This window comes from Ursus arctos, unplaced genomic scaffold (assembly GCF_023065955.2).
Source record: "Ursus arctos isolate Adak ecotype North America unplaced genomic scaffold, UrsArc2.0 scaffold_7, whole genome shotgun sequence".
Taxonomy (NCBI): domain Eukaryota; kingdom Metazoa; phylum Chordata; class Mammalia; order Carnivora; family Ursidae; genus Ursus; species Ursus arctos.
This window is the reverse complement of record NW_026623089.1, coordinates 31,081,819-31,109,010: the sequence shown is the minus strand read 5'-3', so window position 1 is coordinate 31,109,010 and position 27,192 is coordinate 31,081,819. Positions and strand designations below refer to the sequence as shown.

General features: G+C 39.1%; 1 protein-coding gene and 1 pseudogene across 1 annotated transcript in view; both read left to right on the top strand.

Moving 5' to 3' along the window:
* The first annotated feature begins 11,460 nt into the window (after positions 1 to 11,460).
* The window catches only part of ENTPD1 (ectonucleoside triphosphate diphosphohydrolase 1), a 96,366-nt gene continuing 80,634 nt past the window's right edge, over positions 11,461 to 27,192 (top strand). The window contains exon 1 of the mRNA XM_026493742.4: positions 11,461 to 11,615. Coding sequence (XP_026349527.1) covers positions 11,600 to 11,615 — 16 coding nt within the window. The 5' untranslated portion in view covers positions 11,461 to 11,599. The remainder of the gene's footprint in view (positions 11,616 to 27,192) is intronic.
* On the top strand, positions 11,632 to 15,123 carry LOC123000742 (60S ribosomal protein L10a-like; annotated as a pseudogene).

Genomic DNA, 27,192 nt, shown 5'->3' with positions numbered 1-27,192 from the left:
CCTCAAACCAAGTCTCACCATAAGTAGGCTGGACATAATCATGACAACCTCCTGGCTATTTTGAGTGGCTAGCCAGAAGGGTAAGATGTAAAAGGGATCTGATTTATATTTAATATTTTTAATGGTAATTTGAGGGAGATCAGAATAGCCACCCAACATCAGCTATTTATTAAGCATATATGCAAAACACTGGACTAGGTGCTATGGGATATGAAAGGATATGGATGGGGAGGAGAGAAAAAGAATTTGTAGTCAGATTCAAGAATTTAAAGTCAATTCTAGGCTATATATACAAAATGTATTACACATGAAAAAAAGCCAGCAATGCAAGGCATTAAGCAAGTGTCAAGTAACTTGGCATATGTGAGAAGAGAATTATGCTCTCAGAATTTGGAAGAGGGAGGCTTAGCTGGAAGACCAAAGATTTAAGGTTTAAACTAGACCTTGAAGGATGAGCTGGCAGAACCACCTAGGCTAAGTAGTACTGTCAGAAGTTTGAAAGTCACTATTATCTTTTCCTGTTCTCCTCTTTATTCAGGTTCTGCTGGCCCCCAGTAGATGAGGGGCCTAATATAAAGGAGAGCAGGATGCCTGATTTGGCTTTGTCTCCAGGGTTTGTCACCCCTGGCTGATCTCTGCAAAGGCGGAGGCAATATGCAAGCTTCCTGCTATGGACTGGCCTGGTATTGTGGGCTATTATTGTCTTCAAAAACTGGGTGTGTGAGCCATGTTGTGAAAGTCTTGAGCATAAAATTCTAGAGGCCATGTGTTCTTTAAAAATTTCCCCTGCCCCCTAGGAACAGTAATGTCCAGAATTCAAAGACAGAGACTTATGCCCTTTGGAGTCTTGAGTGCCCAGCAAGTACAATCCTGGGTACTTAGGGTTGGTAAAGTGTGGTAAATTTTTCTTAACTTCAACTTTCCTCCTTCTCAGAACTACTTTCAGTTCTTTGGCAGTGATCCCATTTAAGGGTGGCCCTCTGGAGAAACGTAGGCATTTTCCTTCCTTTTATTATTATTATTTTTTCAAATCTGGAATCAGCTGTCGCTACTCCTTCCTGCCCTCCCCGGTTCCAGAGTTTCTGACTTCTCCCTTGAGACACTTCTTTGGAAACTTTTTGAGCCAGTAGAGAATCAACTTAAAGGCTTTTTTACTTTTAGACCAATGGGAATATTGTGTGTCATGGATAGAAAGATTTGGGTACTACGATTATCATATTGAGTCTATATAACAAGGCTGTTTCCTTGTCTTGGCACACAGCCTGAGTTAACTTTGCTTTGCTGGATGTAGATACAATGAATTTTGTTTGAACGAGAAATCATGTGTAACAAATGCTTTTGCAAAACCATGTCCATTTAGCAGTTACTTTAATAAATATGTGCTTCAGCAAGGGGTTTTTGTACAACAGCTGGGTTTTTAAATTCCTATACAGTGTTTAACTTAACATTTTTATAAATGAACTTTTTATTTTAGAGTAGTTTTTGATTTACAGTGAAGTTGTGAAGATAATATAGAAAGTTCCATACACTTCATACCCAGTTCCCCGTTATTAACATCTTAAATTAGTGTGGTACCTTTATTACAATCAATGAACCAATATTGATACATTATTATTACTAAAGTTCATACTTTATTCAGATTTCCTTAGTTTTTATACAACATCCCTTTTCTGTTCCAGGATCCCATATTTCATTTAATCCTCATGTCTTCTTAGGCTCCTCTTGGTTGTGATATTTTCTCAGACTTTCCTTGTTTTTGATGACCTTGACAGTTTTGATAAGTAGTGATCAGATATTTTATACAACGTTCCTCAACTGGGATTTGTCTGATGCCTTTCTCATAACTATACTGGGGTTATACAGTTTTACCACAGACGTAAAGTGCCATTTTAATACATCACCCAAGGGCATGCACTATCATCAGCATGACCTATTGCTGTTGATGTTCTCTTGGTCACCTGGCTGAGGTAGTGTTTGTCAGGTTTCTCCTCTGTGAAGTCACTCTTTCTTCTTTCCTTTCCATAGTCCATTCTTTGGAAGGCAGTAACTATGTGTAGCCCAGGCTTAAGGAGTGTTAGGCTCTACCTCCTAGAGGGCAGAGTATCTACATAAAGTATTTGGAATTCTTCTTGTCAGGAGATCTGTCTATTCTCCCTCATTTATTTATTTAATAATTTATGTCAGTATAAACTCATGGATATTTGTTTTGTACTGTGGGTTATAACTGAATGCTATTTTATTCTGTTGCTCCCAGTCTTCCAGCTTTGGCTGTCGGCTCCTGTGTCAGTCTGATCTACTACATCGCTGTGTGGTTTTCCAATCACTCCCTTACATTCTGGCACCAGGAGATACTCCAGGCTTGCCTTGTATGTTTTCTGCCCCCCTCCCCCCCGCCGTCCTAGAATCAGCCATTTCTCCAGGGAGTTCTGGTTCCTTTTATAGGAGAACGTTTTAGAACAGAAACTTTGTCACAATCTACATTCCATTCTGGGATTCTTAACCTCCTGAATGATTTTGTTTCTTTGTATGCATTAAGGGTTATTCTTTGTACTCTAAAGTTCTATCAGCTTTGATAAATGCATAGTCATGTATCTACCACTACATATCATACTGAGTAGTTTCATCCCCCCAAAAATCCCCTGTGTTTCCCCCATGTAGTCAGCCCTTTTTCCACCCCCAGTGAACCTCTGGCAACCACTAATCTATTTACCATTTCTATTTAAATGTAATGTTTAAAAAATATTTAAATTAAACCAAAATTTTAAGTTGAAACTTTTATAAACTGATTAGATTTTCATAGATAAGGAGTTTTTTTTGTTGTTTTTGTTTTGTTTTGTTTAAAGATTTTTATTTATTTATTCGACAGAAATAGAGACAGCCAGCGAGAGAGGGAACACAAGCAGGGGGAGTGGGAGAGGAAGAAGCAGGCTCATAGCGGAGGAGCCTGATGTGGGGCTCGATCCCAGAACGCCGGGATCACGCCCTGAGCCGAAGGCAGACGCTTAACCGCTGTGCCACCCAGGCGCCCCAGGAGTATTTTTTTTTTTTTAATGAACATCTTTGACCTAAAAGAAGTTATAGCTGTTATTAGTTATCATACTGATTTGGGGGGCTGCCCCTTAAAGTAGCCATAAAATCTCATCATTGTAATAAAGTGACAGTTCACTCATTGTTTCTGCAGACCTCTGAGATGTTTAGAGGAATCGGGGCACTTGGGGTTGGGGGGACAGGACGAAGGAGGTAAAGAGGTTATTTCAACAGAAAATATAAGAAATTTCAATTCATGCAGGGGAAGTTCTTGTAGCTCAGATAAGAGTGGTTATGAATTGGTTGTGAGATACTTAATGTAAACTGTGATGATCCCTGTGCCACCCGGGCTCCATCAAGCACTGGGATCAGATTATACACTGACCTGTAGTTTAGAACCTTCCTTTCAATTCTGCAAACTCCTTCTTGTGTGTCTTCTCTGCTTGCAGTTGCTGTGATGTGTGCTCCAGGCCTGCCTTCTTCTGGTGCTACTGTTTGGCCACACACTTCCCTTTTGGAAGAGATGGACATTCTGCATCGTGCAGAACTGTTTAGCTCAGGGTTCAGGGCATTCTTCCCTGACTACTAAAGTTTATTCTGGAAAGACAGGGGTGATCTCAGGTCATACTTCACTACCCATTCCCCTCTCTCAACATGGGGAGTCTGTTGCTGTAGAATATATAGGATTGCTTTAAATTTGGGGAAGGGGAGAATGGGGAGATTCTTTGTGCTATAGGATGGAAGGGACTTCTGCTCTCATTCTCCTCAGGGGCCCTGGGGTTATACTTCTGGAAAAACAAATGGAAGATGTTGGAGGGGAAAAAGTAAGAGACAGAGAAAAGAAGATAATGTTTTGTTTAAACTGAACACAGACCTAGCATATAAGTGAATAGGAAAGGAACTCGTACTTGTTGAGTACCAGCCATGTACTAGAGTCTCTGTTGGGAATTCTCACATATTTTTTCTCCTTTTCCCCTTACAGTGACTCTGTGAGATAGATTAAAAACAAAATCTTTATTTTACAGATAAAGAAACTGCGGTTCAGAGAGGCTCATTAACTTGTTTAAGATCATGAGCATTAAGAATTTGAACCTAGATCTCCTTAACTATGAAGCCCTGGCAGCATGTTAAAATCTTCTAGGCCCTTGGGGTGCCTGGCTGGCTTAGTTGGTAGAGCATGTGAGTATTGACCTCAGGTTCCTGAGTTCAATCCCCAAGCTGGGTGTGGAACCTACTTAAAAAAAAAAAAAAAAAAAAAAAAAAGTCATCTTGGCCCTTACAAAACAAAACACGCAAACAAACAACAAACCTTGCCTGAGTCCTATCCCAGACCAAATTAAATCCCAATCTCAGAGGGTAGGGCTGGGCATTAACAATTCTTAAGTACCCCAAGTGATTATAATGTGGAAGCCAAGGTTGAGAATCCTGGCTCTGCTTGGAGAGACAGTGTCTCTCTTACTTTCTCCTAAAAGAAGGGAAGGGGCATTTTCTGAACCAATGTGCATTCTAACTACTCTCAGAGCTCTTTTTGATCCACCCTTGTTCCCTATTTCCTATTCCTCACAGGGGTTCTTGTAACTGTAAGCAAGCAGAGTCAGGGCAGAGGTTATTATTGATGGAAGAAAAGTAGAAATTCAATCCGGTTAAATTAATCTGTGTTTCTCTCTCTCTCTCTCTCTCTCTCTCTCTCTGTAAAGATTTTATTTATTTGTCAAAGAGAGAGAGAGAGACAGAGCATAAGTAGGGGGAGCCAGGCAGAGGGAGAAGCAGTCTCTCTGCTTAGCAGGGAGCCCGATGTGGGACTCGATCCCACAGCTCTGGGATCATGACCTGAGCCAAAGGCAGATGCTTAACCAAATAAGCCACCCAGGCATCCCATGTGTCTCTCTTTTGATAACCCATGTATGTATAGTGCTGATAGATCGTCAAAGCATGATGTCAAATAGTGTCACGAAAATTTCATATGATTTTCAAAATGTGCTAGCAAATTTTGTTTGCTGAATATTCATACACCAACACCAAATAGTACTGATTTAATATCTTGGTTTATATGGGGTGAAAGAAGATGGAGCTTTGGTCTATTGCCGGTAGAAAAAGAAATGTATGAATTCCTGAGATTAGATCTGTCAATTGCCATATAAGATGTAACATTTTACCCCATGATTCTTAAAGTATTATGATTTACCATGCCTCTGGCCTCCCTATCAATTATAAAAACCCATTCTTTTACAGTCTCCTTTTAGCCTTGAAAGCAACCACAAGTAAGGACTGTTTTAAAAATATCAAAAGGACATTACATCAAAACAACATGTTAAATATTATGAAGAACATTTTAGTATATTCAAATATAATAAAAGCGAAATGGATAAATACAGACATTCTTGGAGTTGGAAAAATGTCATTTTTTATAATAGTTACCCATGGCATTTATTTTAAGATACGTAAAACCAGAGTACCTCCTTTCATTAGTTTTATCAATGGACTTCTGTTTTAATAAAGAATTAGAAACAGTGTAGAGACCAGAATGCCCATCCTCCACCCCATCCTACCAGCTACCTTCCCTATCATGACCCACCAGTGATGCAGATGCTACCATCACTACTCTGTCCGAGTTATGTAATTCCTGCTTTCTTGGTCATTGTTGCGTATATAGAGAGTCCCTCAAGCTGTCAAACCACACTGTGGATATTGCACATTGGAGAGAGTGCCCGATTATTACACTGCAAACCACGCAGTGAATATATTTTTTCTGGCTTACACTGCTGTAACAGCTTTTTAGTTTTGACCAGTTTGTTGTTTAATTACTTTTATTTGTCTTGCAGATGATCTCTTTCATCTGACTATTTGCTCCTTAAATGAAATGCTTAGCCTATTTTGTGATCATCATCTTGCCAGATTGTAGCAATTTTTTTCACTGACCATTGTCATCTTTCAGCCCCAAGTCAGTTTTGCATTTGGCTTATTGCCTCAGTGAATATTCATCTGTGTTCTTTAAGTTCCTGGAGCAATTCCCTCATCTAACTATTGCATATTATCAGATAATCTCCCACTTTTTGCCTGGGATTCTTTTTTATCAGAAAATTTAAAACACAAAGTAGAGAAAATAGTAAATCAAATCCCCATGTACCCATCATACAATTTCTTGTTCTAAAACTCTTGTTTTAGCTGTGCCTTACCACCTTCTCTTCTTTTTGATGCTCATCCCAGATTTTTTTGGACATATTTCACTATATATCTTCAAAGGTACAGGTTTCTGAAAAATTATAGACACAATACTATTAAACACCTTTTATAAAAATGAATAGTTCTTTAGCATTATAAAATACTATCCAAATAGTGTTCAAATTTCTTCAGTTGTCTTGGAGTTTCTTTTAAATTGGTTTGAATCAGAATTTCAAGGTCCAGATAGTACATTTGGTTGGTCTATCTTTTTTTTTTTTTTAAGATTTTATTTATTTATTTATTTATTTATTTATTTATTTATTTATTTATTTGACAGAGAGAGAGACAGCCAGAGAGAGAGGGAACACAGGCAGGGGGAGTGGGAGAGGAAGAAGCAGGCTCCCAGCAGAGGAGCCTGATGTGGGGCTGGATCCCAGGACTCTGGGATCACGCCGTGAGCAGAAGGCAGATGCTCAACGACTCAGCCACCCAGGTGCCCCAAGTTGATCTATCTTTTAAATCTCTTTTATCCTATAGGTACCCCAACCTCTTTTGTCTTCCCTGACATTTATTTGTTAAAGAACTGGAATTGTTTTGTAGTATTTCCTCCAGACTAAATTTTACTTATTGTATTCCTGAAGTGTCTTCTAACATGGTTTTCTGTGTCCTATATTTTATGTAAACCGGTAGTTAGATTTAGAGGCATCAGTTTTTTGGCAAGACTACTTCAGAAGGTGTGTTTCTTTCTTTCTTTCTTTCTTTCTTTTTTTTTTTTTTTGTAAGATTTATTTATTTATTTATTAGACAGAGAGAGACAGCCAGCGAGAGAGGGAACACAAGCAGAGGGAGTGGGAGAGGAAGAAGCAGGCTCCTAGTGGAGGAGCCTGATGTGGGGCTCGACGCCAGGATCACACCCTGAGCCCAAGGCAGACGTTTAAGGACTGTGCCATCCAGGCGCCCCGATGTGTGTGTGTTTCCATCAGAAGGCCTGCAGTAAATGCTTGTACCTCCTTTTGTGACGTCAGCAGCCATTGACGATTATTACTCAGCTTCAACACTTTATTTGGTGTTTGTACGACAGTGATACTCTAATGCTATCAATTTTATGCTTTCATTATCTGGAATACTTCAAGGAGAAACCTTCCCCCATCAACTATTTGGTCATCCGGTGGTACAATCTGTGTAGCAAAGGCATGCTGAGTGTTATTTCCCCCTTTTATTTGCTTTCCAAATAATGAATTGGTTCCAAAGACAAACAATGATTTCTTTAGATTATCATTATGGACATGTGTATCAACATATCTGATGTGTTTTCATCCATGGCAGTTATTATTTCTTATTGCTGTTCAAATTTTTACTCCTTTGGCTATCAGGAGCTCCTTGAAGTCGGCTCCTGAGTCCATTTGACACAACCCTCATAGTTTTAGATAGTGTCTTTGCTTTCTGATATGACAAAATATTCCAGTCTCATATACTTCCTGCCTCAGACTTGGAATCGGCCATTTTTCACAAAGAGCTTTGGTTCATTTTAGTGGAAAATAGTATTTAGGGATCACAATCTTGTGCTGAGGTAGAAGATGATAATTTAGTAAAGACTACAGAGAATGAGGGAATAAGTTGAGTGGATATTTGGGAGAACAGCATTCCAGGCAGAAGGAACAGCAGGTGCAAAGACTATGAGCCTAGAACAGAGGGAGGAAGAAGAGGGAAGTAGTGGAAAAGAAAGTCAGAGAGGTGGTGGGGAGAAGGTCAGGTAGGGCCTCATAGGCTGTCCAAGATTTGCTTGGAGTATATGGGAGCCATTGGAGGATTTTAAGCAGAGGAATGACATAACCTTTTGTTTTAACTGAATCACTATGGGTGCTAGGTTGAGAATGGACTAAACAGGGTTAAAACCGGAATCTGGGGGACCAGTGAGAAGGCTATCACAGTAACCTAGGTGAGAAGTGATGTGGTTCAGGCCAGTGTGGTAGTGGGGGTGATGAGAAGGAGTCGGTTCAGGATATATTTTGAAAATGGAACCCACGGAATTTGCTAAAGGATTGGACTTGGATTGTGAGAAGACAGAATTCAATGTGACTCCAAGGTTTATGGCCTGAGCTATAAATGAAATCATAAAACATCATGATAATATGAGTGGCATCTCTTCTGTGGTTCAGTGCTGTTTGGGGGAAGGAGAAAAGAGGGGTCAGGCAAAGCCCCACAGAGGATTACATACTTAAGCAGAGTCATAAAGGATATGTAGGAGGACCAGGTGAACATGAGGGGAAAGAGCATTCTGAGCAGAGGGAGCAACAGAGGAAGTAGGAAGTTAGTTTGGAATAGGGTGTCTTGTGTCAGTACAACTTGTATTAAGTCTAGAGCTCGGAAAAGACTGTGGGTTTGGAATTATGATTTGTTTTTGGAGTACAGGGATCTGTCAGGAAATGAGTCTAGAGAGGCAGAGGGGGACCTTATGTATTCCATGATAAGAATTTGCATTTTGCTTTTTGGATGATAAGGAGACTAGAACTTCTTAAGCCTGGGAATGACGTTATCAGGTATACACTTCAGAAAGATAATCTGGGCAGCTCAGTGAGAGAGATTGGAGGTATAAAAAAATGAAACTCAATCATTCTAAAAATTTATCAAAGATCCTTTTATCATTAAAAGAAAGGTAAATATCTTCACCCCTTTCTAAGAACTCCCTCTGTCCTTCTGAGTGCAGTTTTTATTTTCTACTTCCTATTACAAATAACAATAACATGAGTAATGATGATGATAATTTTTTGTTCAGAAATAGGGTTTATTTTTTAAGATAAATTTTCAGGCCTTTAAAAAGACACACATAAACCCCATCTGTTTTGTAATTATTCTTGGATAAATGAGAGGCAATATTTACTTAACTATATAGTGTTTTCATATGCCAAGGAGGGTGTGAACACCAGACAGTATGTTTTGTTTTTTTTTTTTTAAAGATTTTATTTATTTATTCGACAGGACAGAGACAGCCAGTGAGAGAGGGAACACAAGCAGGGGGAGTGGGAGAGGAAGAAGCAGGCTCCTAGCGGAGGAGCCTGATGTGGGGCTCGATCCCAGAACGCCGGGATCACGCCCTGAGCCGAAGGCAGACGCTCAACCGCTGTGCCACCCAGGCGCCCCGATCAGACAGTATGTTTTAACTGTAGCACAGAACATGTTACATAAGAAGCATTTGACATTTAGTCAAAAGGTTCTCATAGCATGAGTTGGAGGCTAAAACCATGTTTCTATTACTGTATATTCAACTCAGGTGAACTTCAAATTTTTATGAGGTGCTAGTTAGCATAATGAGATTTTCTCTCTTCTGGTTGAACCAGAAGTTGGGTACTTTACTCTTGATAGCTTCTCTCTCTGTGATGACATTGAAAGAGAAATGAGTCAATTGTCAAAGTAACCTTTAGTCAACAATATGATGTCCAAGTAGAACATGGTAGGAGTTGCTTTGAATTTTATTTTATTATTTTGAATTTTATTTTTGTTTGGAATAGAGAACTGTTGCCACAGTGCCCAGTGTGGGGGTGTCTTTCACATGTTCGGTGCTTGTTGTTTGTTTCTCCCACCTAAACCCTCATTTGCTATAATCGTCCACTTGATCATTCTTTTCTCCTTCTAGCTTTGATGGTCTGTTTTCTATTCTGTAGTTCACAGGGTATTTTGGGGACATGCTGTTTTTCAAATTTTTCTCCAAACAGTGATGCCAAGATAATCATAAATCCATTATAAAAATTTTGATTTTTACAAATATCTTATTATCTTACTTAAAAATAGTTTTACCACAATAGGACAAATACCCAACCAATATTCTTATTAGAGATGGAATCTAAACTGGCTCTGGAGAAGGCATCCATTGGATTTTTCATTTAGCATAATTAATTGTTAGTATAAATGCAAAATTCTGTAACTATGAACCACTTAGTAAGATAAAAGAGGAGTTTTGTTGTACAGACTTAGATTTATTAAAACAACAAACATTTACTGAGCACATACTCTGTGCCGGCCACCGTGCAAGTTCACAGAGATGCCCGAACTGAAAAGTCAGCCCCTGCCTTTATTAAAGTATCATGGAGAATATATTTTCTATAAAGAGTCAAAAACAATTTGTAATAGTCACTAATTTAATGGTTTATATGAAGAAAAATGTCTTATGGTATAATTGGCTTTAAACACAAATTCTCATGTTAAAGAGGCAATGTAGAAAAAGCATGAAGTAGGAATCAGAAAACCACATCTACATCCCTGCTTTGCTGCTATTTATTCATTAATTCACTATTTATGAAACATTTATTGAGAGCCCACACTGTGGAGCAACTGTATTAGGTGCAGGGGAGCATGGTAGCAAATAAGAGAGATGATGGTGCTCCCTGCTCGCTCGTGCCCTCTCTCTCTCTCTCTCTCTGTGAACATGAGCAGATGGCTTAACTTTTCCCTGCCTCTAACCTGGGTTAGACTAGATGTCTGCGGTATCCTTCCAAATCAAAAATGCTAAGGTTTGTTATTGCGTTGTGGAGGGAGAATCTGCCCAAGAGGCCTTGGGCCTTGAGTACTTACCTTCCTCTGCGAGGATTAGGTCTTGTCCTAATTTCAAATAACATCGAATACACACAGTGTGAAACGTTTTGTTTGGCTCCTCATCTGCATTTGGGTCATCTTGACAAAGGCTGGGTGTGGCAATTCATGCTCAATAGAATTCAGAGGTAGGAGGTTAAAGTTTGGAAAAGGTGGTTGACTTGCATCGGTACAGCTGGATAGCTGTTCCCAGCGAGCAGCCTCCTCTGTCCTTCCACCAGTAACGAGGCTCCTCCTGGCACAGCGTCCTTCTGTCCATCCGTTCATTCGTGACAGGACCTGTTGCTCTTCTGGTCTAATGAGCCTCAGAAAAGGGATTGCTCATCAGAGGACCAGAAAGGGTCCCTTTAAGGGACAGGAAGGACTTCTTGAGTCCCACAGTTTTTCCAGTGGGTATCAGGAAACAAGCTTCTTGTTATCTGGTTTCAAAGCTGCAATAAGTAAATAGCTTTTTTGCTTGCAGCCAAGATACATATCTCAAGGAGAAAAATGGATTTCTGTAGCAAAGAGAGAGGGAAAGAGAGATACTTGAACATACATTGCTTTAAGAATACAAAAAATTACAATCCGGACAACTCTTCGTGGTCTTTAGGGAAATGAGCAGCTGGACTCAGCCAATCTCTTCTTTCGAATCGAGTCAATGAAAGAGACATAGGGTTTGAGGTTCCTTCCGAAACGGGGCCGGCTAATTTAGCCCCTCCCATGAGCCCGAGGGTCTGTTATATCTCGGTTCCTTGAGTACCTCTCTCACAGAGACCCGACCACAGCAAGCAGAGGCTGAAAAAATAAAGAGCAAAGAGGAAGAAAACAAAAGCTGCCAATTATGGAAGATAGAAAGGGTAAGAACAAATCGATTTGATTTGAATCCTTAAGAACAACAACAACAACAAAAAAAGAGAGGAAAAAAAAAAGTCCCGAAAAGCCCAGACCAAAAGCAAGTACTTGAAAGAGCAAGAGGCATAAATCCCCAAATGAACTTTCCCACCCTCTCCTTCTGAGAGGAGGCAGAGAAAGAACTTTGGGAAACTTTTTAGGAAGCAAAGCCTGGGGGTTTTAGTCAGGGGTGGCTCTTGAGCAAGCTGGAAGGGCTCATGAATATTCATGATCAATTTGCATTCAGATCTGGTATTTTAGCGGCAAATGACTTCTTCCGTCCCTTTGCAGTTTAAGAAGTAGCTGGCTCATTTATAGTCCAGAGTCATCTTGCTTCGGGTCTGTACCTCAGTGAGTTTGCTTGAAGATGCTGGTCTCTGTGTGTAGGAGATTTGTTTTGTTCTTGAATTTCCTGCGTGCTTTCCTGTTGTGAAATTAGCAAAGCTTCTCTGCCAGGAGTTAGATAGAGAAGTTAATGTGGCAAGAGGCTGTCACAACAGGACCCCGGAGTATGTCTTGCAAAAGACTGAATGTTTCTTGGATTATGTGAATGTGTATGGGAGGGGGGAGAGGAGTGAAGGGTTGGAGGGATGAATAGCTTTATCTTAAAAAAGCAAGGCATATCTGAGTGACTATATTTAGATTTTGTCTAAAAACTGTAAAGAGCAGCCTGGTTTTTACAGATGGTGTGCAGTCTCTGTCTTTTACCTCTTTTGGGCATTTTCTGCCACAGCAGAGAGCCAGCTGCTTGCCAGCCCATGGGAGCCAGGAAGAGGCTCTGCAGCAGTGTAGTTATGTAGGGTTGCACTTCTTCATCATCTCTAATTTCTGATATCCCCACATGTTTTTGTCACATAAAGTGCAGAGCAATGGGATGAGTAGCCAACAGATTCTTAATAATGATAGCAGTTGTAGCTGTTAATGTTACTAAGTCTCCAGTCTGTGCCGGGAGCTATTCTAAGCACAAGACCCGTATTATTTATTCCTCTCATCAACTTCGGAGGTGAGTGCTATCATTATCATTCCCACTTTCCAGATGGTGGAGTTGATATAATGAGAGAGTGGCTTGCCTTGGGATCACACAGTTAGTGAGTGGTGAATTTGGTTGGACACAGGGTCTGTGGGCCTTTCTTTCTGTACTCCCACACTGTTACTCTACCTGAAGGCTCTGGCTACTGCCCTGACGTGGTTGATTCTGGGTTTCAAATCCTTGAAGCTACTGGGGAAATGATACTTACTGAAATCTCAAGTCTGAGAAGGAATTTGTGCTTTGCTGTCGGTTCACATTCATTTCTCTCATTTGGTGATCATGACCATTTTCTATGGTAGAACCCAGGTATTGTTATTTTTACCCTTTTACAAAAGGAAGAGATTTTGACTAGGAGGAGTTGGGTAATAGTAATCACACAGACCAGAAATCCCCTGCCTCTGGTTTCTCTTCTAACCTGCAGAGTGAGCCCAGTCATCTCTGAACTTCTGTCCCCACCCCCAGCCACTTTCAGTTCCCCAAGTGACCTTGCTCCTTTCCTCCCCCTCAGACTGTTGCATGACACTTGCCTCTGCCCTGAAGGCCTGTCTGGCCTTCTCCTTCCCTTTCAGTCTGGAGCCAAGCTGCCCAGGTTTGAATTCCAGCTCGACTATTTACTACCTGTGTGCCTCAGTTTCTTCATCCGTAAAATGAAGAGAATAATAATATATACCTTATAGCGTTATTATAAGGACTAAATGAGAGATTCATGCAAAAATTCTCAGAACAGGGTCTGATGCATAGTGTATGTGCTCAATAAATGTTAGCTGTTGTTGCAGTCATTCCTTCAAGCTTCATCCTGGTTGTTAATCCCTGTGTGAAGCTTTCTCCAACCTTTGAGCCTTAGATTAGCCCGTCTTGGATGTTTCTACAACACCTCACTGCTTACGCCTAAACTGTTGCTCAGCACACTCATCCACATTCCTGCCCTCTGAATTGCTTCCCCCTTACCCTGACAATAATTTCTTTATCCACCTTTGGATTGGCATTGTCTAGTGCAATCTTTAGCACATAATGGGAACTCAACAAATATTTAATAAACTAAGTATTATTATTTTAGTTAATGTTTATCCAAGAATCAGGAGGCTGGTTTAAAAGGGGGCCTGTGACTCTTCTGGTTATTGTGGTGCATGGCACCATGAGCAGCAAAGTCTCCCATGACACCTTGTATGAGGTGGTGTTGGAAGTCCTGCACAGGAATCAGTGCAAAGCGCTGGAAGATTCTGGAGACAGTGGAGCTGTAGATCAGCTGGAAGAACTATGACTTTCGGAAGGACAAACACTTCTCAGATACCATCAGGCTTAAGTCTCCTCCCCGCCCAAGTTCTCCATATGAGTTTTGGGGGACCGGCAGCACTATGATGAGGCCAAGGCTGTGGATATTCCCCACATGGGCGTTAAGGTGCTGAAGAAACTCAACATGAATAAAAATTAATAAAGAAGCCAGCCAAGAAGTATTATGCCTTTTTGGCTTCAGAATCTCTTATCAAGCAGATCCCACAAATCCTGGGCCCAGGCCTGAATAAGGCTGGCACGTTCCCTTCCTTGCTGACCCACAATGAGAACATGGTGGCCAAAGTGGATCGAGTGAAGTCCACAATCAAATTCCAGATGAAGAAGGTGCTGTGTCTGGCAGTGGCCATTGGCCCCATGAAGATAACAGATGATGAGCTTGTATACAACATCTACGTAGCTGTCAATATCCTGGTGTCATTGCTCAGGAAGAACTGGCAGAATATCTGGGCTTTATACATCAAAAGCACCATTGGCAATTCCCAGCATCTGTTGTAAGGCACAGTTTAATAAACGCTAGTGCTACTAAAACAAACAAACAAATGAGAACGAAAAGGGGACCTATGAATTTGCAATAGAGATCCTGCTGGTACATACTATTCTTTTATGCGCTTTATTAAGACATCCCTCTAAGTGAATACACTGGAGAAACGAGATGTATCCCTTCTAGGTAGGTGAGCTTCAGAGCTGCTGTGGCCCCATGCCAGGGTACCCACTTCGGGGGTCCAGCTCTGGCAGAACTTCAGCCCCCACTCCCCGTTCAGCCAGGGGCCAAACTGGAGATTTCAGATGCCTCATAGTTCAACCTTGCTGTCTCTTAACAGAACATCTGGTTCCAGAAATAGTGCCTCCCCAACCCCATTAAATAGCAACCTTATAGTCTGAGACAATGTACTCTGGTAATAGAAGAAAAACATACACTGCAGAGGTTGGCCCTGGGTAAAATCATAAAGTACATTAAATTTGTTTCCAGCACCCTCCCTTTCCTCTTCCTGGCATACCTTCAAAGCAATTTGACAAATATTATTGTGTGTCTACCATTATGTCCCTATGCCAGATGTGTGGGATATAAACAGTTTGCTCACAGTCTAGTGAGGAAGACAGATACATATACAACCAACTCTAATTGAAACCAGACTCTGTGAAGTGCTAATAATAATAGCTAACATTGATTATTATGTGCCAGGTGCTGCCTCATGTAATCTTCACAACAAATCTGTGATACAGGTTTCTGCATCTTATAGCTGTGGAGAGAATGACTTGGCCAAGGTCACAGAGCTAGTATAGGAAGAAGGGGGAATTTATTTTATTCAAGTGTAATTAACATATAGTGTTATATTAGTATCAGGTGTACAATATAATGATTCAACAATTCTATTTTTTTAGAGGTTTTATTTATTCATTTTTTGGGGGGAGGGGTGGAGAGGGAGGCAGAGGGACAAGCAGACCCTGTGCTAAGTGTGGAGCCTGATGTGGGGCTCGATCTCATGACTCTGAGATTATGACCTGAACCAAAATCAAGAGTCAGATGCTTAACAGACTGAGCCACCCAGGTGCCGCGACAATTCAACAATTCTGTACATTACTTAGTGCTCATCACGATAAGTATATTCTTAATCCTCTTCACCTATTTCACCCATCTTCCCACCCACCTCCCCTCTGGCAACTACCAGTTTGTTCTTTGTATTTAAGAGTCTATTTTCGTTTGTCTCTTTTCCTTTGTTTATTTGTTTTATTTCTTAAATTCTACATGAGTGAAATCATATGGTATTTGTCTTTCTCTGATTTATTTCACTTAGCATTATACCCTCTGGATCCATCTATGTTGTTATGAACAGCAAGATCTTATTTATTCTTTTTTTTATGGCTGAGTAGTATTATTCCATTGGATATATATATATATATATATATATATATACCACCTCTTCTTTCTTTCTTTTCTTTTTTAAAGTAAACTCCACACCCAACGTAGGGCTTGAACTCACAACCCTGAGATCAAGAGTTGCATGCTTTACCGACTGAGCCAGCCAGGCGCCCCTACCACCTCTTCTTTATCCATTCATCTATCAATGGACACTTGGGTTGCTTCCATATCTTGGCTATTGTAAATAATGCTGCAATAAATACAAGGGGCATATATTTTTAAATTAGTTTTTTTGGTTTGTTTGTTTTCTTTGGGTAAATACTCAGTGGTGGAATTATTAGGTCATATGGTATTTTTATTTTTATTTTTTTGAGGAAGCCTCATACTGTTTTCCACAGTGGCTGTACTAGCTTGCATTCCCACCAACAGTGCATGAGGATTTTTTTTTCTCTACATCATCCCCAACATTTATTATTTCTTGTGTTTTTTATTTTAGCTAGTCTGACAGGTGAGAGGTGATATCTCATTATTTTCATTTTCCTGATGATGAGTGATGTTGAGCATCTTTTCATTTATCTGTTGGCCATCTTATGTCTTCTTTAAAAAAATGCCTATTCATGTCCTCTGTCCATTTTTTAATTGGATTATTTCGTTTTTTTTGGTATTGAGTTGTATAAATTCTTTATATATTTTGGATATTAACCCCTTGTCACATGTGTCATTTGTAAATATCTTCTCCCATTCAGTAGGTTGTCTTTTTGTTTTCTTGATGGTTTCCCTTGCTTGCAAAAGCTTTTTATTTTGGTATAGTATCAGTAGTTTAATATTGCTTTTGTTTCCTTTGCCAGAGGAGACATATCTAGAGAACTATTTCTAAGGCCATTGTCAAAGAAATTACTGCTTGTGTTTTTTCCAGGAATTTTATGGTTTCAAGTATCACATGTAAGTCTTCACGTATTTGGGGTTTATTTTTGTGTATGGTGTAAGAAAGTAGTCCAGTTTCATTCTTTTGCGTGTTGCTGTCTAGTTTTCCCAACATCATTTGTCAAAGAGACTGTCTTTTTTCCATTGAATATCCTTGCCTCCTTTGATCAATTGACCATAAAAGTGTGGGCTTGTTTCTGGGCTCGCTATTCTATTCTATTGATCTGTGTGTCTATTTTTGTGCCAAACATACTGTTTATAGTACCACAGCTTTGTAGTATATCCTGAAATCTGTGATTGTAATACCTTAGTTTTATTTTTCTTTTTCAAGACTGCTTTGGGTATTTGGGGTCTTTTGTGGTTTCATACAGATTTTAGAATTATTTGTTATAGTTCTTTGAAAAATACTTCTGGGGATTGCATTAAATCTGTAAATATGGGTAGTATGGATGTTTTAACAATATTGGTTCTCCCAGTCCATGAGTATGGGATACCTTTCCATTTGTTTGTGTCATCTTCAATTTCTTCCATCAGTGTTTTATAGTTTTCAGAGTACATGTTTTTTGCCTCCTTGGTTGGTTAAGTTTATTCCTAGGTATCTTATTCTTTTTGGTGTAATTGTAAATGGGATTGTTTTCTTAATTTCTCTTTCTGCTATTTCATTATTAGTGTATAAAAATGCAACAGATATCTGTATATTAATTTTGTATCCTGCAACTAAACTGAATTCATTTATCAGTTGTAGTAGTTTTTTGATAGAGTCTTTAGGGCTTTCTATGTATAGTATGATGTCATCTGCAAATAGTGAAAGTTTTCCTTCTTCCTTACCAATTTGGATGCCTTTTATTTCTATTTCTTATCTGATTGCTGTGACCAGGACTTCCAGTACTATGTTGACTAAAAGTGGTAAGAGTGGGCATTTTTGTCTTGTTCCTGATCTTAGAGGAAAAGCTTTCAGTTTTTCACCATTATGATGTTAGCTTTGGTTTCTTTTATATATGGCCTTTGTTATGTTGAGGTATGCTTTCTCTAAACCTACTTTGTTGAGTTTTTATCATGAATGGATTTTGTACTTTGTCAAATGCATTTTCTGCATCTATCGAGATGATCATATGATTTTTATCCTTTCTTCTGTTAATGTGATATATCATGTTGATTGATTTGCAAATATTGAACCACTCTTGCATCCCTAGAATAAATTCCACTTGATTGTGGTGAATGTTTTTTTAATGTGTTGTTGGATTTGGTTTGCTAATATTTGTTGAGGATTTTTGCATCTATGTTCATCAGAGATATTGGGCTGTAGTTCTCTTTTTTTGTAGTGTCTTTTTCTGGTTTTGGTATTAGGGTAATACTGGCCCCATAGAATGCATTTAGAATCTTTCCTTCAGCAGAGAGGGAATCTAGACCCACATATTTATGCTGCAAAGCCTGGGTTCCTAATGGATAAATTCTCTTACCTCCCTAAGAGTTGTAATAGAAGTCTAAAGAAAATGCCATGAGAAACACAATAGGGAGTGATGATTTCTGGGAAAACTTCTCAAAGGATGGGAACTTCAGTTGGAACTAGAAAGATGAGTAGTCTGGTGTGCACAACAAGTTCCTTTCAAGTCCCAGCAGTGCTTAAAGACCTATTCTCCCTCTTTTACAAAAACTACAGCCCATATTTAAGAGGAAAAGCTCTTTTACCTTTTTTAAGTTCCAAGCAGGGAACCTCTTTTCATGTCCATCCTGGAGATTTGAAGGTAGAAGTCCAAAGTGTGGTCTTGACTGTGATGTTGGGATTACCTGACATGTAACTGATTAAACCTTTGCAAAGTAATCAGCTGCATATTAAATTATTTCCTTAATCATGATTGTCTTCCATGGTCATCAGGCACATGTGATAAAGAGGTTTTACAAATGATGGTGATTGGTCCTACTTTTACTTGGCCATACCATATTTTTAGAGTATTTTCTTCTTTGTGCTGTCTTTTTGGTTGCCTTTGCACTTTAAAACCAGTGATTGTGCTTAGGGGCATTAGCGTTTAACTCCACCTGCTATGGCGTTGAGCAGTGCTGGGCTCAAGCCTGTGCAGAGTGAAGGTGAGGCCTGAGGAAATTCACATAGGGTCTGTTGTTTGTGAGTCTTCGGAGGGAGGCTGGAATTGAGGGCAGCCCTTGTGGTAAAGAATCATCAAACTTCTTGATTGTTTGATGGAAATACGAAGAGCAGATGCACTAGCTCTCTTTATGTTGTTTTAATAAGTGTATGTGTGGTCTAAGGAAGTATTTCTCAAACTCTAATGTACATGTGCTACATTGGGGATCTTGTTAAAATGCACATTCTGATCCACTAGCCCTGAGGTGGGGCCTGAGATTCTGCATTTCTAACAAGCTCCCAGGTGATGGTAATTGTGCCCTCCATAGGCCATACTTCAACTAGCCATATTATAGGATCACTGCATGACTTAGCCTCAGGGCTTACTTTGGTACCAATGACCATCCCCTTCCTCCCCCAGTGCCACCCCACTCCCACCAAGCTGCCACTTTGCGTCCCTGATCAGCTATGTCATTGCAGGATCATGGGAAATCGAATTCATTCGTTCATCCATTCAATATATGTACTCCAAGAGGAAGTTGAGGCCTCCATTTGCCATACAAAAAAGAAGTCTGAATCTTTATTGCACACAAACCATTATTACACAAACAGGCCCTGTGTTGGAGTTCCTAAACATCTCCCCACCTTTTCTCCATGGATCCAAGTTTTCCTAAGCTTCTTTCATTCCTTACCTTCAACCTGAGAAGTGTTGGAGCAGAACATGTGGCTGTCTCTAGACCCCTTTGCTGGGTGTTTGGAATGCCAGGGACCTGGAGTAGGACTCAGGGCTCTGAGACTGGGAACAGTGTGCCTGGGGCATTGTCTCCACTCTACAGAAGTGAGGTCGGAATGATTCCAGGTACAAAGAGGGGGGAAGTGGGTGCAGAGAGGACCAATGGATTTCTCTAGTTTGAAAATTTTAGGGAATATGAAGGAAAAGGTAGCTGGTGGAGAAAAGAAGGCAGAGCGTTTGTGTAACATGCTTCCATGTTGCCAATTTAATTTCCCTAAGGGTGGGCCCTTCATGCTCCTGCAAGCAGTTCCTGTTAAGCATCCCTGACAGCTTCCGTGTGTTTCTTTTTTTAATAATCTTATCTACTTTTATGTTGTTTTAATTTGTATTTCTTTAGTTACCAGTAAATTCAATATTCCTCACATAATATGTGCTTTTTTGTATACTGTTTCTATCCTCTTTGCCCATTTATTACTTATTTAGATTTTATGTTTTCAAATTAATTTATGTGAGCTCTTCATCAAATAAAGATATTCAAGTTTTTCTGCCATATCCACAGCAGTTTTTCTGAATCTTCCTTTAGGGTTTTTTATATAAAGACTTATAGCTATAAATCCAATACACTTTTATCTGTGGTTTTCAAAGTAGTTTGATACTGCATTTTTATTGTCTCTTTAACACAGAATAATATATATTTTTTCAGCTCCAAGTGATTGTTATTTTTGTTTAAACCATTAATTTTAATTAATCTTTTGTTTTATTTCACAATGGTTAGAGAATAATCTCAGAGGTTTCTCTGTGCTTAAGTATGTAGTGAATTTTTATAAATCTGTGAATGCTTATAAAGAAGATATATTCTATTTTTAACATATAAAAGTGGATATTTACAAATCTATCCAGCCATTTCAATCATATGCTAATCCCTTCCCAACCATAATTTTCTGCTATGTGAAATTATAGTCTATATCCATTATTTGCAGTTTCAAGGGGGAAAAATGCGATGTGAGTCATTTTTATTGTGGCTTATTAGAAAAGTGGGGGCAGGATGGAAAGTTGGGAATATTGAAGGAAAGTAAAGTAGATACAGAGAAGGAGTAGTCCAGTGTTGGGAAAGAGAAAAGAAAGTGTGGTTAAGTTCTCAGATGGCGTCTGAGGCAGCTGAGCCTTGCATGGCTACCTAACTTTAGGAAGTATGGAATGGGTGTGAGTGAGAATTACCAAGCCTTTCCCTTCCAACTAAGCATGGCAGGCCTCAGGAGGCCGGCACCGGGCCCTGGGTCTGGTTGGCAGGATTTAAGAGGTGGGATCAGAATCGCTGAACCATAAAATTGAAACAGTATTGCTTAAGTGGATAAAAACTCAGTTCCAATCACAAAAAGACATCTGAAGCAATGTATCATCAGCAAAATAATTTTTTTAGGCTTTGTGCTGAAAAGGCAGGGTAGGGAGGACTCGAACAACCCTTGTTTCCAGTAAATAGTGTTAGTTAACAGAAATTAATAGTGCAGTGCTCACATTTTCTAATTTAAACTATGTAAAGATGTTGATACCATCTTTTTGCTTAATATCTTCTTTTTATTGCTTTATCTTGGTGAGCTTAGAATTTTTTTCATAGAAATAGAGCTTTCTCATAGATTTACTTTCTTTTTCTTCTTTTTTGGTCAATATAGTAACTAAGGTAAACTGCAAAGATTACAGCTCCTAATCCCTAGAATTCATGTATGTTATCTTATATTGAAAAAAGAGTCTTTGCAGATGTGATTACATTAAGGATCTTGAACTGTGGAGATTATCCTGGATTATCCAGATGGGCCCTAAATGCAATTATAAATGTCCTTGTAAGAGGGAGGGAGTGGGAGATTTGACATAGAAGGCAATGTAACCACTGAAGCAAGATGCTGCTCTTGGCTTTGAACATGGGAAAGGGGACCACAAGCCAAGGAATGCATGGAATGTAGTTTAGAAAAAGATGGAAAAGAAAGAGCGGCCCTGCCAACACCTTGATTTCAGCCCAACGAAACTGATTTCAGACTTTGGACCTGTGGCACTGTAAGAGAGTAAATGTGTATTTTGCTTTAAGCCACCAGGTTTGTGGTAATTTGTTATGGCAGCCATAGGAAACTAACGCATTAAGTTTTTAATAAATGGAAGTGGTGGCAACGTTAGTTAACCTACAGGTTTAGTGTGTATTGGGCCACCTCCTGCTCTTACAGCTATTAACTCAGGTCTCAAACAAGTGTTTGAAATTGGTACTGTTTACTATCCCTATCTTACAAATGAGAAACTGAAGAATAAGTAAAGTTAAGTGACTTATCTAAAGTCTCTCCATTAGTAGGTGTTGAAGTTGAGATTTGAGCCCATATTTGTTGATCACATTATTACTTTGAGATATAATTCACATACCACATAATTCACCCACTTAAAATCTACTTTTCAGTGTTTTTTTTTAGGATACTCACAGAATGGTGCAGTTATCACCACAGTCAATTTTAGCACATTTTATCACCCCAAAAAGAAACCCTACATCCAGTAGCAGTCACTTCTATTCCCTCCTTATGCACCCTTTCTTCTCCACAGCCCTTGGCAAACACCAATCTACTTTCTGCTATATTTCTGCCTGTTTTGAACGTTTCATATCACATATTGCACTGTATGGATAAACTACATTTTATCCATTCATCAGTTGATGGATATTTGGGGTGTTTCTACTGTTTGACATTATGAATAATGCTGCTCTGAGCATTCATGTACAAGTTTTTGTGTGGACCTATGTTCTTAATTTCTCTTGGATATATACCCAAAAGTGGAATTGCTGGGTCATATGTCTATGCTTAACCATTTGAGGAACTGCCAGACTGTTTCTCAAAGTAGCTGCATCATTTTACATTCCCACCAGCAGTGTATAACCATCCTTACCTAAACGTTTTTTAATTGATCTTTAGTTATATTTATCCATTGAGTGTGAAGTGGTATCTCATGGCTTAGATTTGCATTTCCTTGGTGGCTAATGGTTTTGAACATCTATTCATGTGTTTAATGGATATTTATGTATCTTCTTCGGAGAATAAATCTTTGCCTAATCCAAAGTCATGAAGATTTGCACTTAACTTTCTTTTTTAAGATTTTATTTATTTATTTATTTGATAGAGAGAGAGACAGCCAGCGGGAGAGGGAATACAAGCAGGGGGAGTAGGAGAGGAAGAAGCAGGCTCCCAGCGGAGGAACCCAATGTGGGGCTTGATGCCAGAACGCCACAATCATGCCTTGAGCTGAAGGCAGACGCTTAACGACTGAGCCACCCAGGTGCCCTTAACTTTTTTTTCAAACAATTTTGCAGTTTTAGCCCTCACAATCAGGACTTTGATCCATTTTGAGTAATTTTTGTATGTGGTATGAAGTAGGGGCCCAACTCATGTGAATATCCAGTTGTCCCCACACCCTTTGTTGGAAAGTCTGTTCTTTTCCCCAGTGAATTTTCTTGGTATCCTTGTTGAAAATCAATTGACTATAAATGTGTGGACTCTCAGCTTTATTTTATTGATCCGTATGTTTATCTCTGTGTCAATTTCACACTGTCTTGATTACTATAACTTTGTAGTAAGTTTTGAAATCAGAAAGTGTGAGTCTTTCAATTCTGTTTCATTTTCAAGATTGTTTTTAATATTTTGGGTCCCTTGAATTTCCATATGAATTTTAGGATCAGCTCATCAATTTCTGCAAAGAAGCCGGCTGGAATTTCATTTTATTTTCCATGTATCCTCTTTTAAAATCCAAGTTGAGTCTGTTTTCATGCAGGAATTTAAATATATTAGTTCACATTTATTTTACTTGCCATTCTTGTTTTATTCTCCCTGGTGTTTAATGTTTTCTCATATAATGCTTTTTGCTATACAGACTCTGCACTTTCACTTATTTGTTTTTATCTATTCTTCTACAAAGCTGTGGACAACAGGCATCTTATTTTTATCTGTGGCTATCTTAACAGAAAAACATTCCTGAGCTTAAGTTTATCTTCATATCAAAGTAAAAACAAGAGTAATTTTGACTGTGTCATGAAAGATAAGAATTTAAGAGCTTTTGCTTCCCTGGGTCCTCCTTTCTTATTTTAATTATTTAATCTGATAATATTATAAATTCCAATATTGAAAACTCTATTCGTCATTTATTTCATAGGTTTTTCCTTTTTATTTAGATATTAATGATTATACTCATCCCTCTAAGAATTTAATTGGTTTGTATAGTTCTTCTCTCACTATGCCTTTAAATCCCATCTTTGAGTTCTTAATTTTGCTTCCCTTCACAATCTAGAAGTTATACGAAATGATTTTTTAGAAAGGGCATCCTTGTGATAGGAGAGTGACAACTTATCTAAATATAGAAATCTTATCCCCCTTAAGTAATTGGAGATATTCTTCCATTGTCTTGAGATGTCTAATGCTGAAAAGAAGTTTGAGGACAGCTATTTTTCAGCCCAAACTTTTTTCTGTTCTCTATTCCTGATAGTTATACTTCTTACAGTAAGACAACTGAGTATAGGCTTCCTTTCATAGATTTTGCCTGGGCATATGGTAAACCCTCTTGATATCCAAATTCAGGACTTCTTGAGGAGCAAGAAAGATTTCTCTTGTCATAACTCTGATCAGCATTCCTGCTTTGTTCATTTTTTTCCTTCAGGGACCTATTATTTGTATGTCTAATTTCTGAATACCATCTACCTTCCCCCCCCTTCATTTGTTTTTCTTAGTATTCTGAGAGTATTTTCCTAAAACTGTGTTCTACTTCACTGATTCAATTTTCCTTAATTATCTCCAATATAAACTTTCATTCAGCTGCAATGTTTTTGGTTACCATTAAATCTTTTATCTTAGTCCGTTCTCTTCTCATAGCAACATCTTCTTGTATCTAACTAAAAAATAAACAAAGATCTCTTTCTCTTTCCTGCATCTATTTTAGAGACAAACTTTTCCTTCATTATTCTTTCTACTTTACTACAAAATTTATTTAACCTAAGGCCTTACCCTTTAAAAAAAAAAGGGAGATTCCTTTTGTATGTGTACAAATGAATGTGTGTATTTTTCACTTTATTCTAAAAAGAATTTAAGGAAGTGTTGGGGGAAATTCATCCTAGTCCAATGTTAGAGACGATTGGAATGCATGGTCTACCCTTGGCTCTCTCAGATTCCCTTTGGATCTTGGAAGGATGCAGTCACCAAGTCCTAGATCCCCTTCTTTGTGTGGGAAGACATTTCAATCCTCTAGCCAAAATAAGCTCACTCAGATCCAGGGAAGAAGGCAAAAGTCCTGCTGCCATATAGTCAGTCATGTTTGAGAGGATAGTCTACAGTTGTCAGAATTCTCTCAATATTGTTGTCCAGAGCTATAAAGACATCCAGGAAGGACCCGTCTCAGGACCCATTTTCTTGCTTTTGTCCCTTCCCCACTGAGAGCAAATTTATGTTGAACTGGAGAGTGAGCTGAGTAATGCCTTTTTACGGAGATCAATTCTAAGGTCACTTTAGACTTGTGATAGATACATGGCTGCCAACTCACAAATGCAAAAGCAAACTCAAACAAACGAAACAAAGCAAGACAAAACAACAGATCTGGGCCTTCCCAAAGAACTCCCCCCTGCCTCTCCCATCACACTCTGCTGTTCTTCTCTAATGTTCATTTGTCGTTTCCAAGTTAATGGGTGTTGGGAGGGCCAATAAGGTCTCTGCTTACTTGCCCCTGGTTATGCTGCCATGTCTCAGAAAGGATGACCTTGGCCATTAGTGTCATGTCTTTTTTTTTTTTTTTAAAGATTTTATTTATTTATTTGACAGAGAGAGTAAGCACAGGCAGGGGGAGCAGGAGAGGGAGAAGTAGGCTCCCTGCTGAGCAAGGAGCCCATTGCGGGGCTCGATCCCAGGACCCTGGGATCATGACCTGTGTTGGAGGCAGATGCTTAACTGACTGAGCCACCCAGGTGCCCCCATTAGTATCATGTCTTAATTCTAGTGCATTCGCATATCATTTAGGGGAAAAACCCATTTCTTTTAGGGAATAGTTAGAGATTTTCACAAGAATGTGGGAGAGTGTGGCAAAATATTTTCACTTAATGCTACCATCATGCTCAGTGGTCATAAGACTTGGCTTTGTGAGATTACCCTGAGAGTAATCTAGGGAATGAACCAAGAAGTTGGTGAGCAATGGGGGGAGACTAGTATTGGGTTTCTGCAGTAGTTTGGTAGGTGAGAGATGATGGGGATTTACACTAAGGCATTGATGGTGCATGGTGTGGGGGCAGGGGAAGGATGGGAGGAACTGGATTTAGACAATATTTCTGAGGTAGAATCTGAAGTAGAGGGCTAGGTGGTTTGTTGGCAGAAGAGGAGAGGGAGATATCAAGACTTACCCTAAAGTTTAGATTTGAATGATTGGATTAATAAATGTATATAAAGTAAGGCTGGGAAGGGGGGAAGGAGCGTAGATTTGGCAGGGGAAGAGAGAGATAACAAGTTCATCCTGGCATGTGCTAAACATGAGCTGTTTATAAGACATCATGGCAGACATATTCTGTTGGTTGCTGGAAACTTTGATCTAGAGCTTGGAGAGGTCTGGCTAAAATCCAGAGATAATGAAAGTTGGAGTTGGAGCATGGTATCAGTGGTTGAAAGTATGGGCATGACTAAATCTCCCAGGAAAATGTTGAGAATAAAAACAGAAGATGATTAAGAATGGGACCTAAGAAACACCAACATTAACAAAGGTATGGGAAGAGAAAGGATTTAAGAAAAGAGAGTGAGAATTTTTTCTGGTATTTGTGCTTACACTGCTAATTTAAATGTTCTCTGTTACTTATTTTGGTAGCTGAGTACTTTGTTTTCTTACATTCCTGCCAGGGTGCCCTCTCTGCACCATCCCTGTATAATGATATCAAAAGTTTTGGTTAAATTAATATCCAATGTTTCCTTTAGCATGACTAGGTAAATATTGTTTGTGCCTTCGATTTTCTTTCCGATATGATTTTTATTTTTACTGGCATTAATAAGTCCTCATTTCTTTATCAGCTTAGTTTTCTATGTCTCTATATTAGTAATTCTTTTTTGCAAACCCTTTGATATAATTTCCTTCATAGTCAATAATTTTTCTTTTTGTCCTTCTTTTCTTGTCTGTTCTTTTTTTAAAACCTCCTTTTTGAACCTGCTGTCCCATCCCCGTCTAAGCTGGTTGCTCTCCTGGACTGCTGCATAGCTGTCTTCCTGGGCTTCCCTTGACCTTTCTTTTGTGTTGATTCTCCATTTGTACTACATCTCTTCCTTTTCCTTGGTTCACTACCTCATTTGGGTAGAGCACATCCTTCAGTAACTTCCTGAGAAAAGGTGCACTGGAGTAAGAATGTTGAGGCCTTTGTGTCTTTTGGATTTTTGAAGTCTGATGCTATTCTATTCCCAATTATTTTTATGTCACTTGTTACTCCCACCCCACCCTCTGTTTTCTACGAAGCATTTAGGATTCTTTCTTTATCTCTTAGGTAGTAAACATGTATGGTGATATACTTTGGTGTGTGTTTATTTTCATCTATTGTGTTGGGCACTCAGCCCCTCCCATCTGGCAACTCAGATCCTTCAGTTCTGGGA